This window comes from Taurulus bubalis (genome assembly GCF_910589615.1).
Source record: "Taurulus bubalis genome assembly, chromosome: 16".
Taxonomy (NCBI): domain Eukaryota; kingdom Metazoa; phylum Chordata; class Actinopteri; order Perciformes; family Cottidae; genus Taurulus; species Taurulus bubalis.
This window is the reverse complement of record NC_136604.1, coordinates 14,764,991-14,790,307: the sequence shown is the minus strand read 5'-3', so window position 1 is coordinate 14,790,307 and position 25,317 is coordinate 14,764,991. Positions and strand designations below refer to the sequence as shown.

At 41.9% G+C, this 25,317-nt stretch overlaps 3 protein-coding genes across 3 annotated transcripts; all 3 read left to right on the top strand.

Annotated features, from left to right (window-relative positions):
• The first annotated feature begins 1,017 nt into the window (after positions 1-1,017).
• Positions 1,018-3,310, top strand: hoxa13a (homeobox A13a). Its single transcript, XM_079232465.1, has 2 exons — positions 1,018-1,717; positions 2,221-3,310. Exons 1-2 carry the CDS (start codon positions 1,063-1,065, stop codon positions 2,463-2,465), a joined length of 900 nt encoding a protein of 299 aa, XP_079088591.1. The 5' UTR covers positions 1,018-1,062; the 3' UTR covers positions 2,466-3,310.
• Positions 3,311-12,650: 9,340 nt separating this feature from the next.
• On the top strand, positions 12,651-15,473 carry hoxa11a (homeobox A11a). Its single transcript, XM_079232093.1, has 2 exons — positions 12,651-13,332; positions 14,117-15,473. Exons 1-2 carry the CDS (start codon positions 12,663-12,665, stop codon positions 14,347-14,349), a joined length of 903 nt encoding a protein of 300 aa, XP_079088219.1. The 5' UTR covers positions 12,651-12,662; the 3' UTR covers positions 14,350-15,473.
• A 4,569-nt stretch (positions 15,474-20,042) lies between these two features.
• LOC306749096 (homeobox protein Hox-A10-like) lies at positions 20,043-22,925 on the top strand (the record flags this gene model as incomplete). Its single annotated transcript, XM_079232346.1, has 2 exons — positions 20,043-20,895; positions 21,967-22,925. The coding sequence occupies 2 exons, from the start codon at positions 20,043-20,045 to the stop codon at positions 22,239-22,241; spliced, it is 1,128 nt and encodes a 375-aa protein (XP_079088472.1). The 3' UTR covers positions 22,242-22,925.
• Positions 22,926-25,317: the final 2,392 nt, after the last annotated feature.

The window sequence follows — 25,317 nt, the reverse complement described above, 5'->3', positions numbered from 1 at the left end:
CTCTTTTCAAGCCTCAGACGGTTCCTTTAAAGCCTGAATAGCCCGACAGGCTGATGGCTAGACAGCAACTTTCAACTTGACCTTGGCCTCCAGCCGCGTCTCCCTCCTATATCAAAATACACACACTGCCGAGTGCAGAGCTGTTTGCTCTCTTTGCATATTGTAAACATGTCGGAAGTCTAGTGTCTTAAAAAAAATCACCCAAAACCACGATGTTACATCCGTTTTCTTTGTTTTTGTTTAAAATCTGAAATTGGTTTGGAATATTTCAAAGAGGGGTGTGTGACTGTGTTTCTATAAATATGTGAATGGTTGAATTAAATTATTTGAAAAATGTTTGGGCTTTTGTTTAGCATTTCTACATCCCACTGAATACGATGTTTCATAGACGAACACGAATAGTACACCAGTGTGTCGGTTCATCAGCGGGCGGCAGAACATGTTCAATTCCATGTAGATCGTGTGCAACATCGCGACACAATATCATAGAATATTGTTTGTATAATGAGAATCTCCTTTAGTAAATGTCTGTGTGATGATACCTTGTTCTTGGAGCGAAGCAGACAAAGGCTGGCCAGTGTGCGTTATGCGTAAAGGCCATAAGGCTGCATATCAGTCATATGTGTATAGCTTTTTTTAATGTTGACCACTTTTCAATAATCGACTCTCATTTGAGCTTCAGACATACAAGGACATGTTTGTATCCATTTATTATGTAAATCAATCATTTGCGATTCTGAAATATGTAAATAAAATATTCGGCTCTTTCTTAAAGAAACATCCATCTCAACAGAATAAAACACGGTGAAGCCAAATCATTGTATAGACGGGTCACCCTGCTTCGCCGCATTTTTCTCCATTTAATTATCTGTACAGGGTGATGTTTACCGTCTTCTTTGCATAACCAGACCACGTGACAACATCTGGGCCAATGGCGGGCGCAACCTCTGCGCTCTTGTGCGCGTCAGAGTGGTATTACTCTCTGGGAACCAGTATCTCCTTTTCTCAGTCTCTCTGCTTTTTAAAAAAGGAGCCAGAAGCTTCAATGTTGGATGCCGTGCTATGACAACGTCACTGCTCCTCCGTCCTCGCTGGGTCGACCCGTCGGTGATGTTCCTCTACGACAACGGCGGAGGTTCCGATGAAGTCAAGAACATGGAGGGTTTTGCTGGTGGCAACTTTGCTGCGAACCAGTGTCGGAATCTGATGGCTCACCCCGCGTCCCTGGCACCCAGCACGGCTTACTCGTCCAGCGACTTGCCCACCTCCGGTATGGGCGAGCCGGTGAAACAGTGCAGTCCTTGCTCTGCGGCTCAGAATTCCTCCAGCGCGTCCCTGCCTTATGGGTACTTCGGTAGCGGCTATTATCCGTGCAGAATGTCGCATCACAGCAGCATTAAGTCATGCGGAGCTCAGCCCCCTTCCGCGTATGGAGAGAAATACATGGACACGTCTGCGTCGAGCGACGACTTCACCTCCCGGGCAAAGGAATTCGCTTTTTATCCGACCTACTCGACGGGCCCTTACCAACCTGTCCCCAGCTACCTGGACGTCCCCGGCGTGCCAACTCTCAGCCAGTCAGAGGCCAGGCACGAGTCCATGCTCCCTATGGAGACCTACCAGCCGTGGACTCTCGCCGCCAACGGCTGGAACGGCCAGGTTTACTGCGCCAAGGAGCAGCCCCAGCCGGGCCACATGTGGAAGTCCTCCATACAAGGTAGGCGACATCCCTTCCAGGACCGAGCTGCTTGACATGTTAGTTTGTTACCACCCAGTAAACAGGATGAACACCGTGTAGCTGCTGCTGTGTCAACCTGCAGAACAAACAGCACAATAAATAGCTTGGTAACCAAATTACTGAAATAATGGAATGGAAAACAAATATTTAGTTTACTTAAAAGTGAAGCAATAATCTCAGCGCATAGTGGTTTTCTTAAATTTCCCGACCATGAACAATTGGTATTCTATATTTTAATTAATCCACTCGTTATCACAGGGTTGTAATCCGTATATTTGTTGTTTTCTATTATAACACGTCCCTCTCCATAGCAAACCCCGAAAGATTGGATTAGATTGTATAGCTAGTGGAAATGTGTGGCTCAGTAATACACGAATATACATTTATTGATAGGAAAAATGCATTTTGAGAGTTAAATGTGAAATGTAACCACTTGTTGAGAAGCAGCTCCTGACAGCGTATGTTCTCTCTTTTTGTTCCAGACACGGTGTCCCACACCGGAGGGGAGTCTGGCTCTTATCGACGTGGAAGAAAGAAGCGCGTGCCATACACCAAGGTGCAACTGAAGGAACTCGAGCGCGAGTACGCCGCCAATAAATTTATCACAAAAGACAAAAGGAGGAGGATATCTGCCCAGAGCAACCTGTCCGAGAGACAGGTCACGATATGGTTTCAGAACAGACGAGTGAAGGAGAAGAAAGTGGTCCACAAATTGAAACCCAGCTAGTTTATTTTTTTTAATTTTTATTATGGACAACAGGCTATCTGCTGTGGGAGACTCACACACACACACACACACACACACACACACACACACACACACACACACACACACACACACACACACACACACACACACACACACACACACACGTAAAAAATATGTGTGTGTGCGCGCACGTTTGGACTCATGGATTGGAACCCCAAAACTCCTTCCTGACTGAACATGATTTATTTGTATGTTACCAAATGATTTCCCGGAGCTTCTGGAACAAAATTTCGGAGGCCTGAATGCTGGACCCTCCTGCCACTTGCTGTTAAATGGCGTTTTGATTAAGGAGTCAAGTGGAAAAAGAGAACATATATAGCTGCAGTTTTTCATTTTTTTTTTTTTTTTTTTACATTTTTTGTTTGTTTGTTTGTTTTTCGACATGCTCACTCTACACAGGACAACTGACCCGAGTTCAGAAGAGGTGTGCGCCACCGAGCTACGCCTTTATCTGCAACTTTATCGACGGTGATAAAACTGCGAAGATTCACAGGAAGTGATGGTGTTAGGGATTTGGACCTTGGAAATGTTAAATATTAATCTCTACTGGCTTCCTTTTTTTTAAAACCTAACTCACATGCTTACGCTTGTATGAAGTTTAGTCTTATCATATGAACCCGTGCCCCATATGCAATCCATGGTGCAGTTCTTATTATAATGCTTAGATAATCGTTCGGGATGTGTGATCATGTCAATCATAGCTTTTTATAATGTGTGCGTATTCATGTGGTTGTACATAAAGTAAATTCCGGCTTGTTATCCAGGTTATTTGTGTGTGAGTCCAGTATGTCGGTGTTAAAGTCCGTCCCAATAAAATATGGACTTTGTTGACCTGTATCTTGTTATGTTGGACATGGATCTCTTTCATGGCATGACACGATGATACCTCAGTTTGGTTTTATTTAACCTTTTTGGGCAAACTTGCTCCTGCGTTATCGCTGCGCTTTCAAACGCAGTTTTTAGGCCCATATTTCTGCTCCCTGGACTATATGGTTTAAATAGTACCTTGTGGCCGCTTTGCTGGGTTTGTAGCAGCTTTCTTTATCCAGAAGAAGGCTACTTTAGGCACATTTCTATTTTAAAAAGTCCGATATTTGCAATGTGCACATGGAGTTCTGTCTCGTCCTGTAAAAGAGGAAATTAGTCAGTTGAGGCTGATTTGTATTGAAATGTAGGCTGACAGTGTCATCTAGCGGCGACTTTGGGATCTTACCCAAAATGATTATCAATGGTCAGATAGTGCGATACAGACTTCACTGAATAATAATAATAATAATAATAATAATAATAATAATAATAACAATAATAATAATGTTCATGATAATAACTATATTAATAATAACCATTTAATTTTAATTGAATGATATATGAATTAGCTAAATAGGTGGACTGTGACCAAGACAGCAACCGTGAAAAAACGACGCCGGTGTAAATAGCAGGAACATTTTGGCTTACACAAATACAAGTATAGGTTTATTAAACTCAACACATATTTCCCCTGATTCATTCGTAGTGGCAAATAGTCACGGACATTTAATATTGAAGGGTGTAAAGGTGAATTTGCGTGTTTTCTTTCTCCAAATGTCTTCGTGCTTTTGTTTTACGTTAAAAGTAATATCCATACAATACGAAGATACTTTTTTAAATTCGACTCGCGCTTTTAAAAAAATGCTAAAATATTTATGCCTACATTGCTTTAATGTGTTGCGTTTACTGAGATGCAGCTATTTTACATTTACGTTGAAAGTTGCTACTTGTATCTTTATTGTGCTCAAAGAAAAGGACTAATTGAATTGTCAAACTGAAAACCTACATTTTAACAACATTTAACGATGTTTAGGCAACTAGTTTTAAACGGCACAGGCCACCGCGGGTCGATCTGTTTGTAAGTCTGCATTATAACCTACTTTAGACGCATTCAATCGCGTTATTGTGTTCCTCCTTTAAGAGTAGGCCTCTATGGCATATTGTGTAATTATCCAAAGGCCTATAGACAAATGTCAGAATGCAATAGAAATAATTGTATTTCTTTTATTACAATTTCTGCAACCTTTCCATTTATACTAGATTCATCACGAACAAGAAATTACATTATATTTAATCTTAATCTCGGTCACCGTGATGAAAATATATTTTGATGTTTTAAAATGTATTGATGTAATGTTGAATGTTAATTTGGTGCAATATCTGAATGATTCGTGGAAATGTTTTGCATGGAAATACGTCACTTAAAAAAATGGGCCCTATAGAAAAATACAATGTGCTGTATCAACACAATCGATGAATTACACTTTTAATTTAACAGAATTTAATCTGAATAATTTTTCGCCGTCTCGTGGTGTTAGAAACCATAATCAGTGCTTCTAGAAACGTATGAACTGCATCTCAGTCATTCGCATCGTTCACTGACATTGTGGCTTTGTGTGAATATTTGCTTGTTCTAACATATATTTTCATTTTCAATGACTAAGTGCAGTTGTTATGCAGCTATCCACGCAACCAAAACGCAACTTCACACAACGCTTGTTTGTGTTGGCTGCTTCACTGAATGTGATTCAGTTTTACTGGCAGGCCATTGTTGAACCAAACCCCTCATTCAGAGCTCAGCTCCTCTCTGACCTTTGCACCTGTTCGGTCGGATTGGCGATGTAACAATTGTGTTAGATGGAACAGTTTGTCTTCTCTCGATAATTTCAAGCACATAGACCATGTACTCTCTCTCTCTCTCTCTCTCTCTCTCTCCCCCCCCATCCCCACATTGAAAACACATAGCCTGTGGGTTATACTCGTACAAAGTGTTATCGTTATTTAAATGTATTATATTTTGCTTTGCATGCTCTTACAAGCCTAAACGTGAATAGCTTCACTGAAGATATAGCCTATAAGGCTAATTATCTTTTTTATTATCATATGTAAATATATAAATCCTTATCCAGAACCTGGATGATACATCACTTGGCTACTTTAAATATTATTACACCTATTGTCAGTAGTATTATGTGTCGTATAGTTGTAGTGATTTTTTTAAATGTTGAGCCTGTTAGTTGTATATCTATACATATTCTTGTTTTTATTTATTTATTCAGACTTTTGAACAAATATCTAATCTTAGTGAATCTTTTGTTTTACCATGTAACGTGCTCGTTAATAAGAGTTCTATTTACTATTCATATGTTCAGCCTCCTTGTTTCAATTTTGTAAAAAAAAATGACGAAATTCAGTCACGCAAACAAACACGATCAGAGAATATTCACGTCGATAAAAGGCCGAATTGTTTTCTAAAGTAGTTAGCTGTCTCATATCTGGTGTTTATGATATCTACATGGCCAGCTGGCTTATTGAGAGAAACACCACAGAAATGTGAGACGGAAGCCTCCGCTCGCGAGCACGGAATGCAGCGTAGCCCTGGGCACGTCCTCTGACGTAGGCACGGCGGGCCGCGCACGTATTACACAATCAATTCAGAGGTGGGATAAATGTGTGATGTCTGACTGCTCAGTCTTGTAGTCCAAAAACTAACGACCGGAAGAGCTGACGCTTTAGAGCGGAAGTTTGCTGCAGTCACGTGATGGTCGAGCCAGCTAATTGGCTGCAAGCGAGCAAAGCAGCATCGTATTGGTTCGTGAGGACCAAAACAATGCTCCAGGTCCCGCCTCCCCCATGACGCAGCCGCGTGGTAGTCCAAAGCTCACAGAACAAAGCTCCGCCCATCACTCCTCCTCCTCACGGCTGGCGGGACAGCGCAAACATTGAGTTCTGCCGCCACACTAAGGCACAAATAGGGAATTACAGTTAATTTCAGTTTTCAGAAAGGGTTCAATTAACCTTTTCTTCACTTTAAAAAGCTATACATTGACTCATGCATTATTTGTTACAAGCACAAATACGTGTTGTGACGTAAGAAGGAAATAATTTTCTGTTAAGGGCGCTTTCAAACTACACATATCATAAAAGGAAAAACATTTGTACTATTCAATTCCGTCACATTAACAGTGAAATAGTATATTTAAAATAAATAACCACGTCACGGTTCTATTCGTCAAATAATTTGATAATGTAAATATTGTATACTATTCTCAGATAGTCTGTATAACGGCTAATATGCAGGCAGAAACTCAATATTATCAAATAAACTGAAACCTTTTGAGGTTTTCGGATCAGTGACTTGGTCGAATAGAGCCCGGATATCTCTAGCTCGCATGCTGTGGTTGAACACAGACAGGGCCAACAATGGCCATTGCTCTTTACATTGACCTTCGCGGTCCTCTGGGCGTAATGGCGGCTACGCCTGCAACCTTCAGTCACTCAACATAGTTCTGGTTAAGCTTGAAAGAAGGAGTTTGGAAGATAATCTCGTAATACACCACAAAGACCTGAGCAGACACACATTCATCAAAGACCGTGGCAGCGGTCATATAGGAGCACTTGACCGAGATTATGTGAAAGCCTCAGTCGGCGCCTTTTACTTCCTCAGACGGGCTTTTCCTGTCCTGGTCTCATGCGGTGTGAAATATAAATGACAAATACTGTACTGTGATAATTTATGAAGGGTATATAGGTATGTCTTTAAAGGGAAGATACACTTTTTATGATTGAGTCCTGGATTACAGTGGCGGCAGAAGGTCTGTCTGCATTGCGTTCCTTTTGTTTGCCATTCCCTCAAGAAATAAAATACACATTTCACGTTGATAATACTCAAGTGCAGAAGATATAATAAGGCCAGTTTGTGCAGTAGAAAGCATGTTTTTATTGGATGTTTGATTCCTTATTGATACATGTTAACAAAAGCCATATGGGAGATTGTGGAAATCTTTCTTTCAAAAATGTTTTAAAAACGCTGCAGAGGCGTCATATTTGGGACTAAATAAAGTCAAAAATAAAAGGTAGTTGTGTTTTAAAAACATGAGTTGTTATAACATAATTGAACCCTTTTTAGGAAGCTGGTCCTGGATCAGTTCAGATCTGTGAATAAAACTATATTATACTATACTATCCGGTCATGAGATTCCTTCCTCGTTTGTTCATGAGGTATAAATGAAAGACAAGAGCGAGAACTGTAATTCAGCGCGGTTCAGTTAAACAACCCTGTTTACCATGAGTCACAATACATTTAATCTAAAGGCTCTAGGTGGCGAAGAGTAAATACTGCAAGTTCACGTGACTGTTAAACGATATTTTCACACAATGAACAAAACAAAAAACGCAATGTCTTCCGAATTTCGTTAAAAAAAAGACTACCTGTGTCGTATTGGTTTAACTGAAACATTCAACATGCCACGTCAGCAACTGCGACTGTTAAATATGTAATATTTGCTATTATGTTGTTGTTATTAATATGTTGAAAACCAACCAAACGAGATATACTCTTTATAGATCTTAAAATAAACCAAGAAAGAAAAACACCCACATAATAAAGTTGTAATATTCACCTGATCAATTCAGACTCTTTTTTATTATTATATATTATTTAAATTATTAAAATGTACTTTTTGAGCATGTGCACATAATTCACTTTCCATTTGTGCTCTGAATATCTTGTTTGTTGAGGCCATCAATGAATGCACCATTAAGACGAGGAGTGTCTGACCAGCCTAGTTTCTACATCGTGGCTTCCTTTTTCAAATCAAATTGTAAAATTGCATTTATTCCCCACTGAAGTGTAGCTAATGTCCTTTTGTCCATGCAGGCCCTCTCCTGCTGACGCCTCGTTTCCCAGGATACCCTGTACAGGCGGACTCAGCACTGGGAGTCTCCACTGGTGAGTCAGAGGTGCTCCCGTTGACCGTGGAGTTGGTCAGCTTCCCGGCATGCCTGTGTGGTCCGCCTGCATGGCCCCTCCGTCGTCGCCATCGCTGTGGGCCCACACTTCCTTCACCTGTGGATGAATCAACAGTTGTTCGCTGAATCAGGTTCAAATTTACAGATATGTTTAAATATATATTATTTGTGTTCCCACCTCGTTCATTTGTCCGCAACTAAGTACTGTGATTGTTTCGTGTTTCAGTCTGATGGTTTTATAATCCCCCCTCTGCTCCAGAGTTGTCCATGTAGCCAGCAACACAACAGCTGAACCAAGACCATATATCCACTCGAGTTAGAACTCGGTTTTAAAACAATCTCAAAATGTGGAAAAAACAAAAGTCAACGCGCCAATGTGGATTTTTTTAACGGATGTTTTGGGCTAAAAGTTCTAAACGTATCAATTAGTTAATAGTGTTGTTTGTGTTGTACGACCACATCACACACCTCCATGTTTAAGTTGTGTTTTGTGGTCGTTGAATATAATAGTCTGTGCATCAAAAGGCCACAGTCGGTACCCGTATTGTTATTGTATCACACTGAATATCTTTTCGGACTCTCGTTTTAGCGCACTATGCTACAAACTGCTTTCATTTGCTCAGATGCTTTGAGGCGCAGGTGTGGTGCCCATTTTTTTCCACCATAAAATGAAAACAAAAACCCGCCTGTAAAGCTCGGGGCTTTTTTTTATTTCACTTCAAGACCTAAACTACAGGAGGTTTCTCTGCAGGGCACTGAATGCGCCCATTGAGCCTGCTTTACAGCCCGTAGGCCTACCTGACGTGGCGTTAAACTGTACGTTCAGATCCTCCCCACACTTGATTGTTTACTTGTTGTCTAGCAAGGTTTTATGGCACTCGGCTTGGTTTGGCTGGCTTATTCTCTCCCTGACAAAACCACTGGCTTCTATCACTCCAGGAGGGAAGTTACACTTCATTTAATTCAAGTTAAATATGTTATGGGTTAATATCTGTGAAGTTATATAGTGTAATTGTTTGATTTGAGTGTTTGATACAATCCAAATGACAAATGTCTATTTAAAGTGCGGGCTAAGGTGGACGAAAACAGCAGGAAATGGAGACGGAGTAAAGCTCTTCTCTTGACTTTAAGGCCATAAAAACAGTGTCCCTGAGTACATACTGATTATCTTTATCTCCATGTCAAATCTATTCCATAGCCATTCGTGGTCATGTATGACCAAAAGTCAGTGCATTGATGTTTATCTTTTAGGCTCCATGTTTCCATTTTGGTTCAAATCTGATATGAACTAAATATTGTCAAGATCAACTTATTATAAACACAAGGAGTTCTGATGAGAGCAAATGCCCCAAATAGTAAGACTTTGAATAAGCGGTTTACTATTTCCAGCTAATCTAAAAACCTATACCAAACTGTGCATTAATTAAAGGCCTTCGTCTGTCATGATTCTCTATTAGTGTGAAGGTGAAGTTCGTTAGACTTCTCAGCTCCGAGTTAGAGGTTCACATTATCGAGTACTCTTGTAACCTAAAGCCTGCGTAAACGTAGAAGCAATTAAAGGAACTCCATCCGGGGCACAGTGGGCCCTTTGCTCTCTGGAAAAACACCCTCTCCCTCCCCCGAACTTGAAGTCGACCGTACAGACAAAGCTTTGGCTTTGAGAGCTTTTACGCAGCGCCAGACAGCAGTTGTGATGACCAAAAAGCCTGAACACAAATACAAAACACATTTGACATACAATTGACTTTTATTTATTTGATATGCTTGTCATTATTCTTTAACTAATTGTTTTCATTTTTTGTTTTGTCAAAAGGTTGGAAAAGCGTATGTTTATTGTCAGTAAGAAATCTTACCTTAGTTGTTTACAGACATGTTATGTTTCTATGTCGTTGAAAATCCAGCTGCTGACTCTGAGTCCGCGTTGGTGGCGACTTCCTCTCACGCTTGGCCTGTTTTGTGGTGTCTGTCTGGCCGGGGAGGAAAAAAAAACGCAGCAGAATACTATAGCAGCTATAAAAATGCAGGTCTGTCCAGAGCTGGCTTTGGTTTTCCTGGTCATCCTGTGCTCAATTACACCTTAAAAGCTTCAGCACAAGTCAGAGAATGTGTCCAGGTTGACTGAGAGGCGGAGCGTGTGGTCGCAAAGACACTCGACTTGTTTGTGCCCCTGCAATTTATTAAATAAAATAGCTTGCAAGCAGGACGGTGCAAAACAGACTGCATGTTGTTTTTTAACTTCTGTTTTGATAGACTCACATTGCGTTAGTCGGTGCTTGCGCAGTCTTAATGTGTGATATTTTAAGGTTGTGTTTCACATGTGCCATCAGGAACTTCTTGGATCCGAATGTGCACAGCGGGCTGTGGGGCCAGGCCAGCCGCGGCGAGCTTAATCCTAGCTCACGTCTCTCATTCACAGCACATTAGAGTCAAGTTGCAGCCTTTCCAAATCAAGCTGCACGGTGGCCCCGGAGCAGGCAGCCATGGGAATGTGCAGTGTGACATGTTCACCAAATCAAAAAGAAGAAATCCGTGCATACATGGCTAATTTTAATCTTCATTTGCTTTAGCTTCACGAGAAACGAGACATTTATTACAACATAATTTCCAACTCCTGCATGTGTGAACATAACACACGTTATTCACAATCATGATTTTAAAGAAAATGTTACATGCACATTTTATTTCAAATCTGAATATAAGCTATAGTTTTGAAATACAGCTGCAGGTATTTAGAAATCCTGCAACATGATCCGAAAATGATTCATTTTCTTATGTGCGTGTTGGTATTTACGCAATTGTATAGATGCGTCATGGCGATACATAGAATAAATAGGGTTGGATGAATATTAAGCCATTTATTAATTCATAAAATGTTTTCTAAATTTATTGTATTGGTCTTGTTACTGCACAACGCACATTTGGAGACACATTTGCACCAAAACGTAAAGAAAAGGCCGTGCGTAAAAGTCGATGGGATTGAATTAAGACGATTTTTGGAGCTGTTGTTGAATCCAATAAATATGAGACAAACCAGAGAAATAAGACAAGAATAGTTCAGAAATATAATATATGTGTGATTCTAAATATGTTGTTACATTTGACTGTAGTACACTGTTTTATTATCAATTCATGAGCATTTTCCTCAGTGAGCCTCGTCTTTTCTGAGATGTCGTTTTTTCTTTTTACTGTTGATACTCTCCCTCACACGTAAATACAACATATTATACTTAGAACATGTAATTAACACTTTAAACAATTTAAAATGTTTGTTTATTGGTCTAAGGTTTCTAAAATCACCCAAAAATAATTGTCAGGTTTACCTTACATTTGTATTCTTTTCACTCTAAATATTGCTATCCTGTCCTGTATTTATTTAGTCACCATTTGAGTTTGGTCTTTGTTAGAGGCTGCTACTAACACAAGGCTGTAGCCTGTTGAAACATTAGCCGCTACTTTGAACATGACCCTGATAACCAAATGCCCACTGGGCCAAATGCTATGTTGTAAAACCACCAAATGATGATGACTAAGAGGTTTCTAAAAGCAGACTTTACAGATAAGCTGGTTGTCTCCTTCCACCAATTCAGGTCAATGTTGTCAATGCTGGTTAAGTCATGTTATTGTCAGGGGTTTGTACATACTGGCAGATGTAATTTGTCCTCGCATTGTGTACATAACTCCAAAACGAGAAAAACTAGAAAAGGTTAAATATGTATCCAGGGCACATAGTGTGGAAAAGCACCGCATGTCTGGGAAATTGCTAATCATATTCAGACTAAAACTTCGATTAAAATCCCTCATCTCTCTTAAACCAGCATTCAGTGATAGTTATCTTCCTCTGTCTTTGTTTCATGTTAAGGAATTCATCTTTACGCCGCATGGCGATAAAGCAACAATGCCAAGCTTTAAGACACATAGCAGTCTCTTACACTCCTACACACACTCTTTCTCTTTCTCTTCCCTTCACACACACACACACACACACACACACACACACACACACACACACACACACACACACACACACACACACACACACACACACACACACACACACACATACACACACACACACATACACACACACACACACACACACACACACACACACACACACACACACACACACACACACACGCAGGCACGCACACAGATATACACAGCCTGAAAATCTGTCAATTTTCTGCTGCGTGGTCACGTGACCTCCTCCTCCGTAGAGTGGATGGAGATGGCTCTCCACGTCAGCCTACGTCTCCAAATTTTTGCTTAGCGAACCTGCTTCAAAGAGGCAAGAGGCACGGCGCTTCAGAGCCATGTTCAGGGCGGCTATAGAGGAATCAAACCCCAACAAAGAGTTATAGTAAAGGGTGAACTACGATGATGGATTTTGACGAAAGGGTCCCCGTCGGATCGAACATGTATTTGCCCAGCTGCACTTATTACGTCTCGGCGGGGGCTGATTTCTCCGGTCTTCCCTCGTTTTTATCCCAGACCCCGTCCTCCCGCCCCATGACATACTCTTACTCCTCTAACCTGCCGCAGGTCCAGCCCGTCAGAGAGGTAACGTTCAGGGACTATGCAGCCATTGAAGCGTCTGGTAAATGGCCGCACCGGGGCAACTTGCCCCATGGCTACCCGACCACGGAGGACATGGTGCACCGGGACTGTCTCTCGGCTCAAAGCGCCGTCGTAGGGGACATGTTCGGTAAAAACAGCCCCGCAGCCGCCGCCGCCGCCGCGTACCACCACCACCACCACCACCACCACACCAGCGCCAGCTCCGCTTCCAGCAACTTCTACGGTAACGTGGGGAGAAATGGCGTGCTGCCACAAGTCTTCGACCAGTTTTACGATACGGCGTACGGGAACGCGTCGGAGAGCTCCTCCACGCACGGCTACTCAGGGGACAAGACGCCGAGCAAGCAGCCCAGCTCTGCGCCGGAGGACGAGCCGTCGTGCGGGGACACCGATGCGAAGGAGCCGCGGGATGAGGCGAGCAGCCCGCACTTATCTTCCGGCAACAATGAGGAGAAATCCAGCAGCAGCAGTACGTATTAAAGTCAGCGCCTCGGTTATGAGAGAAAGTTTGCAATCTTGGGCGCTGCTGTTAACATTTTTATATGCTGTTTTATAAGCATATAAGGTTTATAGAGGGCCTGTGGACCCCCCACCCCCAACAAAAGTTTGTTATAAACTGCAGGATCACGTGCTTGGAATTGAAATTGGCCGTGAAAGACATGAGGCCGGTGGTTTTTCCTGCAACACTCCCTGACGCTACCAAAAAGCACCCAGTTATCAATGTGGATTCTTATACACAATTTCACGTGTTATAAACGTGCGTGTTTCACGGTTTCTTAGCATTAAAACAGGGGTTGCATGTAATGAGGACTGTGCCTCTGATTTAAGGTTTAGCGGGCATGAGCTCTTGTGTTCATGGACTCTTTGTGTTCTATACAACTATACCACTACTACTACTATGATACAAACGGTGTAATGCAATGTGTCCTCATTTCCCTGTTGATAGATAGTTGCTAATGTTAAAAGGGGAGTTTATTGTTTTCCTTTGCTGAAAAAGGTCAAAGCCCAAGTGTATTGTCTAGCGAACCAGCACGAATGGTTTGGTAATCCTTCCAGTGTAATTTAATATCTTGATATGTGACACTTGAAATGTGGAAATAGGAAATATGCTATTAATGCTTTATGTAGAGGAAATCCACTCGTGCGTAATCTGGCACAACCACGGCGTATAAATCTTGTTGTAACATAGTCAGGGCTAATTTGAAACGTTTATATTTTCTCTGACCAGTACACTTTTTTTTTGTGCCTTCCAGATGGACAGCGGACCCGTAAGAAAAGGTGCCCTTATTCCAAATATCAGATCAGAGAACTTGAAAGAGAATTCTTCTTCAGTGTGTACATCAACAAGGAGAAACGCCTGCAACTCTCTCGGATGCTCAACCTCACCGACCGACAAGTGAAGATCTGGTTTCAGAACCGTCGCATGAAGGAGAAGAAACTGAATAGAGATCGGTTACACTATTATACGTCCAATCCTCTGCTTTAGGGGTCAAAGCAGCCCCGCCACAGCTTCCATAGTCCTCCGCTGTGGGACTCCGTTTACAGACACACTGGCTCTCCGGCTGTGACTCCCCCAGTGTACATTGTGTACCACATTGGCCGCGACAGCAGCTACACTGCTCAATGGTTAATTTCAAGTTCGAGGACAACAGTATCCGGCGACTGGAATTACCCACAGAATGAACATGAATTAAGTCAAGTCTGCGGGCTTTGATTTCACTCCTCAGACTCTCTTTTGAGAAGAAAAAAAAACACGTAGAAACGGATTTGTGTCCCTTTTTGCGAGGGCCCTTGTTAATATTATTGTAACTCACAGACGCCTTGTTTATTTACCTTTCACGCGGGCAGAAATTAGTCACTAATTGACAGACCCAGTGTATTTTGTAATCAAAAGATTTGTTTAACTGTCTTTCTGTTTTTAAAGTCAGAAAAGTGGTGGATTTTTGGATGATGGTGGCTATGTACTTAAATAACTGAAATGATATTGGTGTGACCAAACAATGAGTTCGAACGGATGAGAATGTAATGTGATTATGTTTTGTGTGCTTATTTATTTGGTAGCCACTCGTTTACTATCTCCTGTAATGCCATGGCTAACCAAGTCGAAGTCCATTATTACCAGCAGGCTATTGGGATTCCGTGTTGAGTCTGGGCTGACCTTTTGTCGTCTTTCCTGTATATAGCCTGCAGAATGAGGGCTATAAGTATTTATATGTTGTGTATGTTTCAACACCCGAATCCATGTTGTCCTTTTGGATTTTTGGAGACTATCAGTCGAGTATTGATAATGCAGGCCAAAACCAGAGAGATAAGCTTGTCCACTGGATCCGTGTGGAGTTGCACTGAGGTACACGCCCAACATATGCACACAGGTATATATGCAGCGGGCCTGTTTGGTCTGATATTGATACGCATAACAGAATATTTTTTTCATTACTCGTGATCCTTTGGTACTTGCTATCTAACAAAGATTTAAAAAAGAAAAGAAGCTACATTTTCAAGTTTGCTATCAGGGCAATGCTGGTCAGGGTCATCGCATTGAATCAATCGCTTGGTATGCCCAATTGTGTATTGTACTATATTTCCAAATAAAAAAACAAATGAAAAGATCATTGCCAAAAAAAAAATCTGCTTTTTGATTGTTGTTTTTTTCACGAGCTTTTGGTTTTCGCTGAATAAAATGGCGCACATGTGAAACATTTTACGCACATATTATCTGCTTATATAATGTTGCAAACTATTCAAATGATGAACTATCAAACCTGATAGAGGGACACACAGAGTACACACTAAACATGTTTATGTTGAGCCTTAAAAAATAAGTCAGTGAAGTAAATAAATGTAATAATTAACCTTTTTAGTCTTCATTGTTTTAAAATAACCTTAATTAAGTTAATGGGTTTCGATAGATTAAATATAGATTAACCTAAAAATAAGTATAATTCCTCTGCTCTGATTAGCTGTCTCTCAATATTTAGACCCATTAACGAAATGTTGCCACTCTTGCTTTACATTTAAATCACAACACTGTTATTGAATCACTGCAGATCACCTTTGTCCGTCTCCGTTACATGTGTTGTTGCCAAACATTCAGTATTTCGCCATGGAGAATTATATTTATATTCTTTTTTTCACTCTTTCTCTCTCTATAGTTTGTCTGTGCAAGCTCTCATTACGCTGATTGGCTTTGGAAACACTTTTCCAACAGCAGTCTCCTTTGGTGAGGGTCGCCATTTTCGCTGTTATCACCGTGTTTATGGGAGCTAGCCGCAGCGCATTGGCGTTCATATATGACAGTCAAAAGGGCCATAAACGCAGACAGAGAGGCTGAAGTTTATGGTTGCCTCTCTCTGCCATAGTCCGGCCTTGCCTTGCGCATCCTTTACTGCGCGCTGGAATTCCGTCCCTAATTACGGGACATCCTCCCCGTTGCCGCAGCAACGCGGCCATAAAAGCTGTCTGAGTCTGGGGCATTTGTACAATTGGAGTGCAGTGCAATAAACCGTCTGAGACCCAAGGTTATTAACTGTTACCAAGGAGGCGAGCGCAACGGCAGGGAGAGCCCAGGTAGGAACAGCCTTTGCTTGCTCGCTGCAGCGACTTCATTTCAGACGCTTCTCCCCTCGTGCGGTTTATCCACCTCGAATCAGTTTAGAGGCGACACTCAGGAGGAGTCTCCACTCTGCCACCGGGCGGCGCTATTGGGACCAATGTCATGGCCGTGGATCTTTTCGTCTGCAAGCTCTCCTCGAATGCAAGCAGGTAAAAGGTGTTGTCAACACCATGGAGCTTGAATAGTTTGCTCTGTTGCAAGAAACCTTCTCGAGGTCCAATCCTCCGACTCTCCTCTCGCGTGTTAGTTTGAGATGGGATCCGTTTTGTATTTAGTCTCCACTTTTCTCTGCTGCACAAGTCTTCCTGGGGGCCCTAATAAGGCAACACATCTGTGCCAAGCCTTCATGCTGCATGTGCTATTCATTGTGCTGAGCTCGAGCTTTTTAATGGTTAAAGTATAGCATGGCCGTCTTGTACCTGGAGAGATCTGCAACTCAGTCCAACAAAGGTTTTGGATTTGGGGGGAAATCTGTCTTACTTAAAAAAAAAAAGTATATGTTAACGATACAGTATAAGCAACGGATGCTGGATACATAACATATGATTTTATTGTTCAGATGGTTCACATGCTAATGCAGGTCATCTTAAAACACATGCAGCAGTTGTGCTCGGTCCTCTTCCTCTTCTTCCTCTTAAAAGAACCCGCTAACAACACTGGACGTGCTTCCAAAACACATTATTCCCAGTACGTGCCAAGTGGATACAAGCTGCCATTATAAAAGTCGATCTGATTGTGATAGGGCAGCCACAGCGTCTCCGTTTCCTTCCTGTCACAGATACAGAGCTGCATGCAGGAGGCTATTCGGTGTCAGTCCGAGTGGCGAGATACTCCTCTGCACCTAAAGTGCGTGTGGACTGGCTCTCTTTCTCCTTTGTCTCTCGTGAAATATAAATGCTTCCGCTGGATGTAATAAAACACCGCATTATTGTTCATAACTGCACTCGGGACGAACATGATACGACTCAAACGGCCTCTCCGGCCACGATTATATGGCCCGGATCAAAGCCAGTGGTCAGAGGAAACTGGTTTGAGGATATGATAGCCGGGCAGCTGTGAAAATGAAGATTTAATAGCAACAATTAATAACTGTAACACAAAGATATCGATAGGCCCTCCCCCCATGCCAGTACAACACCATGAAGTGTGTGTGTGTGAAACTATTTAATACTCGGCACACATAATTAATTGATGTATTTAGTTTCCCTACTGGCTTGCATGTTCCTTAAGGAACACGCCACTGTGGGGAAGACTACACACTCTGTATTTAGTGGGTCAACTCTGTAGTAAATTATTTTATGGTTTTTGGGGAATTTACTAGTCGCGCACAAATGTTCGCCGCACGGCCTTTGTCTTTAGAACTATATCGTGCTACCAGAAAATGCCCTTTCTTTATATATTTCTACCAAATGTATTTTTTCTTTTGAAATACATGATTATATTTTATCCGTATATACGTAATCAACCTTCAACCAACTTTTCAGTCATTTAAATCATTTGAAATATGTGTGTTTTGAGCGCGAGCGATTGACAAATGTCCACCGTCGAGGCGCTATACAAAACTAAGCCAGTGTACATAAATGAGCTGTCAATGACAGGACGTTTGAAAACTTAAATGGGCTCAATTTATGAATTTCTCCCCAATTTCCCCATTTCAGTTCCACAGGCTGCGCACAAACCCGGGGGGCTCGCGGCCACCTGGGCCTGGTAATGGCAAAGCTGGCCGAGATTAACTTCAACCTGGAGAGAGCAATAGAGTGCACATGGCCAAGGACACTACGAGATGGAGGAGAGTTTTATTGTGGCCCTTATTGCACCAAATTGGACCGACAGGATGACAAGCTTTATGTCTGCTTTGCTTTGGCACATTGAGCCAGTTCCGTGCACAACACCGTGATCAATACTTTGATACTTTAAGAAAAAACATGTTTTTTTGTACTAAGTAGTTGGATTTTTTTAATTTATTTTTTTATCACTTTGCTGTATAGCAGTATTTATTAGTTTTTTCTTAAAAAAAAACATATGTGTTCTTATAACCTTTGTAAATATACATACAGGTTAAATATGTTTTGTGTATGCGTAATGACCAGGGTATTAACTCATTTGCATATCCTTAATTGGTGAAAATTCTCAAGAGTAGAACCATTATTATTACAAATCTTAATTTGTATATCTATGAAAAATACTTAAATGTAAATAGTTTATTCTTCGTAGTTTTATAAATCCATAAGAAAACCAAAGCCTAAAGCTCTATACATGGAACTACTATATATGCAGATACATAATGTCATTTTAGGAATTTAATGTGTAAAATGCACAGTAAGTCGTTGAACATTAAGATACATATTTATTATATAAAGGCTTTCCCTGTTATTTTATCTTAGGTTTTAGTTACGGCCAAGGGATTAGTTTGCTGTTGTTTACGCACGGATATAGCTTGGTGGATCTAACTGAATTTAACATAATCAAGATACATTATAGACTATTTGTCGAAAACCTTAAATTAAAACGGGTTATATTTGAAGTATAAACCTAAAAAGACCGTTCAAATATGTCAACTTGATGTTGACCACTTCAGAGACGTTCCCTGTGCAGCAATAAACTGAAATCAAGAATCAGAATCCGCTTTATAGGCCAGGCTCCACGTCCACGGAATTTGTTTTTGTTAGTCCCAGTATACGTTCACAGAAAATAGACATACAGCCAAAGACAAGGACAACACAGTTTAACTAGAGTGAACACATTTAATCATTATGTACATTAAAAGTAGCCTCGATAACTGAGTGAAATAAGAAAGAAGTGTGTGCGTGGCCAGGCAGTTTCTGTTGTGAAGAAATAACAAAGTGTGTTTAACAATACTCTCAACCTCTAGGCTATCGTCCTACCTTTGCATTTAGTGCGGAAGAGCGTCTTCACGCTAATGGGTGCACCAAAACGGCTTTTTTGCCAAGTCATTTGGCTAGAGGCAAATTCTATTCAGCTAAACACACTTTATTACCTCTAAGTCCCATTGCTTTATCTATGTCGTTGTTGATTCTGCAGTTCTTTATTTTTAAACCTGATTTACCACCTTCAGGCCATTTTTGTTGTAGTTTAATTTGACCTTCCATGACTCTCACTTGAGGTTAAAGGTTTTTATAACTCGGATACTCCTGTTTTGCATCTATTGAGTTGTGTGGTATTTTTTTATTTGAATGTGGTAAAGGTTCAATCATGTCTTCAAACGTGACTTGTTGTGAAAATGATTTCAAATAGTGTTGCATTAACGATCAAATGAATGAAAGGCTGCTTTTCAATAAATATCTATTTTTTCCAACTTTGTATCATGCTGGACCTCGCCCCTTCTAAGGGGTAATGGTGGTGCATTAAGCCAAGGTGAAGGAGCACACTGATTGCTCTGCTGCCTTCTTTCCCCGTCTCCTGCTCCATGATGGATATGGCTCCGGCTGCTACGTAGCCACGGAATGGGAGGGACTGCCTCTCTTCCAGCCTTTCCATTGGTTTCACAGTCCGCACGGCGGAGAGGGGGGTGCCTCTAATCATATCCAGCATGTTTTGCACAAGAAATGTCAGCCAGAAAGGGCTATCTTCTCCCTTCGCCAAAATACACCACAATAATGTCATGTTCAGACAGTCCGTCAGGAAATGCGTTTTTAGTGGATTCTCTGATCGGTGGCCGCACCGAGAGCGGCGCAGGTCACTACGGCGGGAGCGCGGTGTGCGTGCCCCACAGCGCCGCTACAGAAGTGCCTTACGGACTACACAACTATGGATACTTCCCAGGTATGGGAAAGCGCGGTGAGGTGGGTCCCCAAAACATGGTCTCCGCCTCTGGCGCGTACATGTCCAGCATGGAGATGTGGATGGACGCGCAGAGGTCATGTCGAATGGACCAAGAGCACCCGGTGGGACCCCAGGTCGCACCCTGCTCGTTCCCGCAGAATATTAAGGAGGAGAGCACCTACTGCCTGTATGAGCAGCCGAAGTGCCCTAAAGCCTCCACCGCCGAAGATCTGACATATTCGAGGTTAACAGCAGCCGGCCTGGGCTCCAGTTCTTGCACAGTTACCGATGGCGGCGGCGGGGGCTCGGTGCCTGTGCCGGGCTACTTCCGCTTGTCTCAGACGCACGCACATTCTCATAAACTTTACAACACCACCAGCCCCCAGCCGAACCCTTCCCATTCTCATTTTGGCCAACACCCCATTGCTCCTGCTCGCTTCCACACGCCACCAAGTGCTCCAGCCACGACGCAGGAAGGGAGGAACGCCGAGGAGGAGCCCGTGTCCTCGGGAAACGCCGACCTGCAGCCTCACGCTGCACCGCGGACCGAGGAGGCACGCGAGTCCTCGGATGCAGAAGTCTCTTCAGCGGAGGAGACAGAAGAGCATAACAAAGAGAGACCAGCAAAGATAAAAGGTAAATAACAGTTCGTCATATAGGTGTGGTCGGATACTGTTGTTTTGTTTGCATGCAGTGCAGTGCAGGTATAGAGTGAGGCTTTTTAATGGCACCTGTGAAGTTCTATGTTACTGGTTAGACTTGCAGTGACACGTCAAGACACGTATGGATGGACGTTTTATTTACATATTATTATCTGTCTTTTGTCTCTAAGTTGGTATAACATGAGTACGTTGTGATGCACAGTATGTGCACAAAGAACAATCAAGCGCAACGCGGGGGAAAAGCTATTCATTACACATTATTATGGTGCGATTTCAATTAACCTGAATTAAGTAATTATTGTATAATATAAAATACAATAAAAAACATGTTAACTACCTATCCCCTTCGCCATGTATGTTTAGGAGCGCTGCGTAAAATGTACCGGCAAATAGGCCTATACGTGTATTGGGCTTTTATATACTTTTTATTCTTTCACGCCTTAAAACAAACAAAACAAAAGTTTGTTTCACCGCACTATTGCTATAAAATGTGCATGAGATATTTTCAAACTATTATTGACGTTTCAACTCTGAGTCAAGTCTGAATCTAACAAAGCAGCCATAGTTTACGCATAAGACACACATGCACACACACACACACACACACACACACACACACACACACACACACACACACACACACACACACACACACACACACACTCACACACACACACACACACACGCAGATACACACACACACACACACGTAACACAACCACAAACCCATTCCAAGATACATCTCTCTCTCTCTCTCTCTCTCTCGCACACACACACACACACACACACACACACACACACACACACACACACACACACACACACACACACACACACACACACACATATATATACACACACACATATACACACACACACACACACACTCACACACACACACACACACACACACACACACACACACACACACACACACACACACACACACACACACACACACACACACACACACACACACACACACACACACAAACATAAACATGTTCCAATGCGTAAAACCATGTATCTGCCATCTTCTGTATAGGAAACACAAAAAGTGAAAGCACGGCCAACTGGCTGACAGCAAAAAGCGGCCGGAAGAAACGATGTCCATACACCAAGCATCAGACACTGGAGCTGGAGAAGGAGTTCCTCTTCAACATGTACCTGACCAGAGAGCGCCGCCTAGAGATCAGTAAAGGCGTCCACCTGTCGGACAGACAAGTTAAAATCTGGTTCCAGAACCGCAGGATGAAACTGAAGAAAATGACGCGGGAAAACAGGATCCGGGAGCTCACCTCCAACTACGGGTTTTCATGATTAATAAGGTGATCACATTGAAATTGAAGATCACCGGTGAACGCCATGTCCCCCACCCCTTCCTCGCCACACTGTCCACATAATGACTCATTTCACTGTGGTTTCTTTCCAGACACGCGTAAAGTCGATGTTTCGTCCTCGGTGAGCTACTGAGAATAAGAAAAAGGAAAAATAGTGAATTTTATGAGTTCTATTTGATTGTTTTCCGATGTTGTGTTTTTGTATTGTCGAACTGGTTCTGTCACTTCTGTCGTCTGGTTGGATAGTGTCATCAGTGGAGTGAAATTTACGCAATTCCAAAAAAAAATACATTGAGCCTTAAAATTACCACGTATCCACTGACAAATAAAATATCTTTAAATTTACTCAAACAAATATGCATTTATTTTCCTTTTTAATTGGAATTGCATGATATAAAGTTTTCTAATTTAAAAAAAAATACATTTAAAACCACTGGGATATAACGCCCACGTATCACCAAGGTAAGAATAATTCACCTTTGACCATTAGATGTAGTCTTCCATAATATAGGCCTTTTTCTATGTATGAGCTAAATGTTTGAATCTTTAATCACGTTGAGGACGTTTACACGAGAAACATGTGCAAAGTGAAAGGATGTTTTTATTGTATATTTCTGTGTACATATGACATTGTGTTTTTGTGTAATGCTTAATAAATTATCAGCTGGCATTGAGGAGTAGCTGCTTGTATATTTTTACTATGGGATTATATGTATTCAGTCAAAATGTACTCTACAAAATCCCCCCCAAAAATTGGTTAAAATCCCAAATAATATGGTTTCCATCGCTGGAGACTCAACAGATCTTTTGTGAACTGGCTAACAAATGTTCTTGAGGCTAATGTAATGGCCGTCGGAAATAATTAAGATATTAGGCTATAAGCCGTCTAGCTGCATGCCCAGCCGGCTATTGTAGAGTTTTATGACTGGCTGCTATATGAGCTTTCTCCCTCTCATCTAAGAGCAGCTTCAGTCGTGGGAGAGCCTTCCAGACGGAGAGGAGGCCTGGCTCTCTGCTAGAAACCCGAACTGTACAGACACACTGTGGATATAAAACATTATTCTGCTTTAGTTTTGGAATACTGGGAGTTATATTTCCAGGATCGGGTAAGTCCATTTATCATTGTAAATGTGTCTATTTTGCGCCTTGCTGCCCCGGCTTCGTGTGTACAAAACAGTTGTACTTTCTCAATACAGCGGATTTTTTATTTTTTTGGACATTTGATGACGGGACTGATGACCACGGTGCATTACGAGTCGGCTGATTGTGTTTCACTTGAGGCCCGGATCGACTGCCGAGGTGGTTTAGGTAGTTTCATGTTGTTGGGGTCCGTTTCTAACTCTGCAACATGATACTGTCTTAATTGCCCCAGTTCCACACATCCAAAAGGGAAGCACATCGGCAGACATAAAGATGATGGGGATTCGATGAGCTTTTGTGGAGATGTTTTTCAATCATGTTCTAAACCTTCTGGCTTTTAAACCGAGAAACGTTGCCTATTGTGTTAGGCTACATTCTCAATCTGTCTCCTGTAACGTTTTCTTTAGACTTCTCTACTTGTATTTCGTCGTTAAAAATAAGCCCACGCGGGAATATGTGCTGAATCCAAACGTGATCAAAGCAGAGCTGCAGTATGCGTCGTGGACTTGGGGATTAAGGGTTAAGCCGTGAGTGTTTTCCGTGAGTAGTAGTGACGCAGACACGCCAGACAAGGCCTCGGTTACGACCACTGCAGTGGAGGGGAAGGGGAAGGTGAATTGGGCAACAGCGACCTCCGTGGGCAATGAGACCGGATGCTTCCGCTGCGCAATAGTGGCTCAGACAAAAGGAGGGGAAGGGCTTTATGGCGATATTTAGATCCGCCAGACAGGCTGTTATCTGCAGAGGCAAAAGAAGTGAATAGCCCCTGCGGTAAACCGGGTGAAAAAAACACCCTGATTTAGGTTTACAGCCTGAGAGCCATTGGCAAAGTGGCGTCTTCTCCCTTCTCTGAAGGTGTTTGTCTATTCTAACTTTTAGTGCACAAATAGGCGGACAGCCGCTCCTTTCCCCCCCATCGGCTTGTTTGATCTCTGCTGGCCAAATAAAGTGCAACTACCATTGAGGTGATAGCTTGCAAGCAGAATGCACATTATGGACAGCTTGCACCCTTTGCCTTTGCTCCTCTACTAAACGCATTAGTAGGAGCTGAGTTGAGAGTATAGCCTGTGGCCTTGTGGGGTGTTGGCCAAGCCCTTCGTTTATTTGCTGGTAATAAATAAAACCCGCAGCGTAATGTTTGAGAACTCAAGGTTGCTGTTTTGTAGATGTGATCTGCAATGGGATTATGGTTAGGATATTGGAAACGCTTATGCGCATTTCGTAAAACATTCACGTTTAGATGGGATATTTATGTATTTCTTAAATATACACACACTCTCAGTATTTTTGTTATTATTGTGAGACAACATTTTAAGCTCACTGCATGTGCCAGTTGGCATATGGATTTTCAACAAAGACAAAGTTAATATGTATGCCTTTATTTCATTATTTTAGTGTGACATCTTCTTGCGAATGCCATTTAATATACGTGTTGTGCATTTTAGAATCTCCATCTCGAGTGTTAAATGTGCTGTTGTCTCCTGGTGTTCGCCATTGCTCGCACCATTTCGTTTTACAAGGAGAAAACCACACGCACCACATTACGCATATGTGTAGCTCTATTTAAGTGTAACGTTACACCGAGGCGCTGCTGCACGCGGGCATTACAGTTAATTTGTTGATGACGGTGATGATGGCGACGTATAGGCCGATACAAGTGATAACGGCTGTGTGAATAATAAACGCATCCTGCGGTGGGTTAACTGTAGGAAACTGAGATGAGACATTAAATGGTGTTTGGAAAATATTCAATACATATCAGGGTATCACGAGTCAATGCAGTGGGTCAATATTACATTTCCCCACACATTTATTCAGTTTTATTTTGTCATTTTAATTCATGGTTTGCTATATTTTTATGTTCCATGTTGTATCAATTTTGAAACAGAACTGTTTCATGTTTCATAATATGCCGT

Bases quoted from the DNA above. Each gene is read 5' to 3' on its own strand.
- hoxa13a (XM_079232465.1), top strand. From the start codon at position 1,063: ATGACAACGTCACTGCTCCTCCGTCCTCGCTGGGTCGACCCGTCGGTG. The intron at 1,718-2,220 runs GTAGGCGACATC...TTTTTGTTCCAG, and splicing joins GTGGAAGTCCTCCATACAAG to ACACGGTGTCCCACACCGGA.
- hoxa11a (XM_079232093.1), top strand. From the start codon at position 12,663: ATGATGGATTTTGACGAAAGGGTCCCCGTCGGATCGAACATGTATTTG. The intron at 13,333-14,116 runs GTACGTATTAAA...TGTGCCTTCCAG, and splicing joins GGAGAAATCCAGCAGCAGCA to ATGGACAGCGGACCCGTAAG.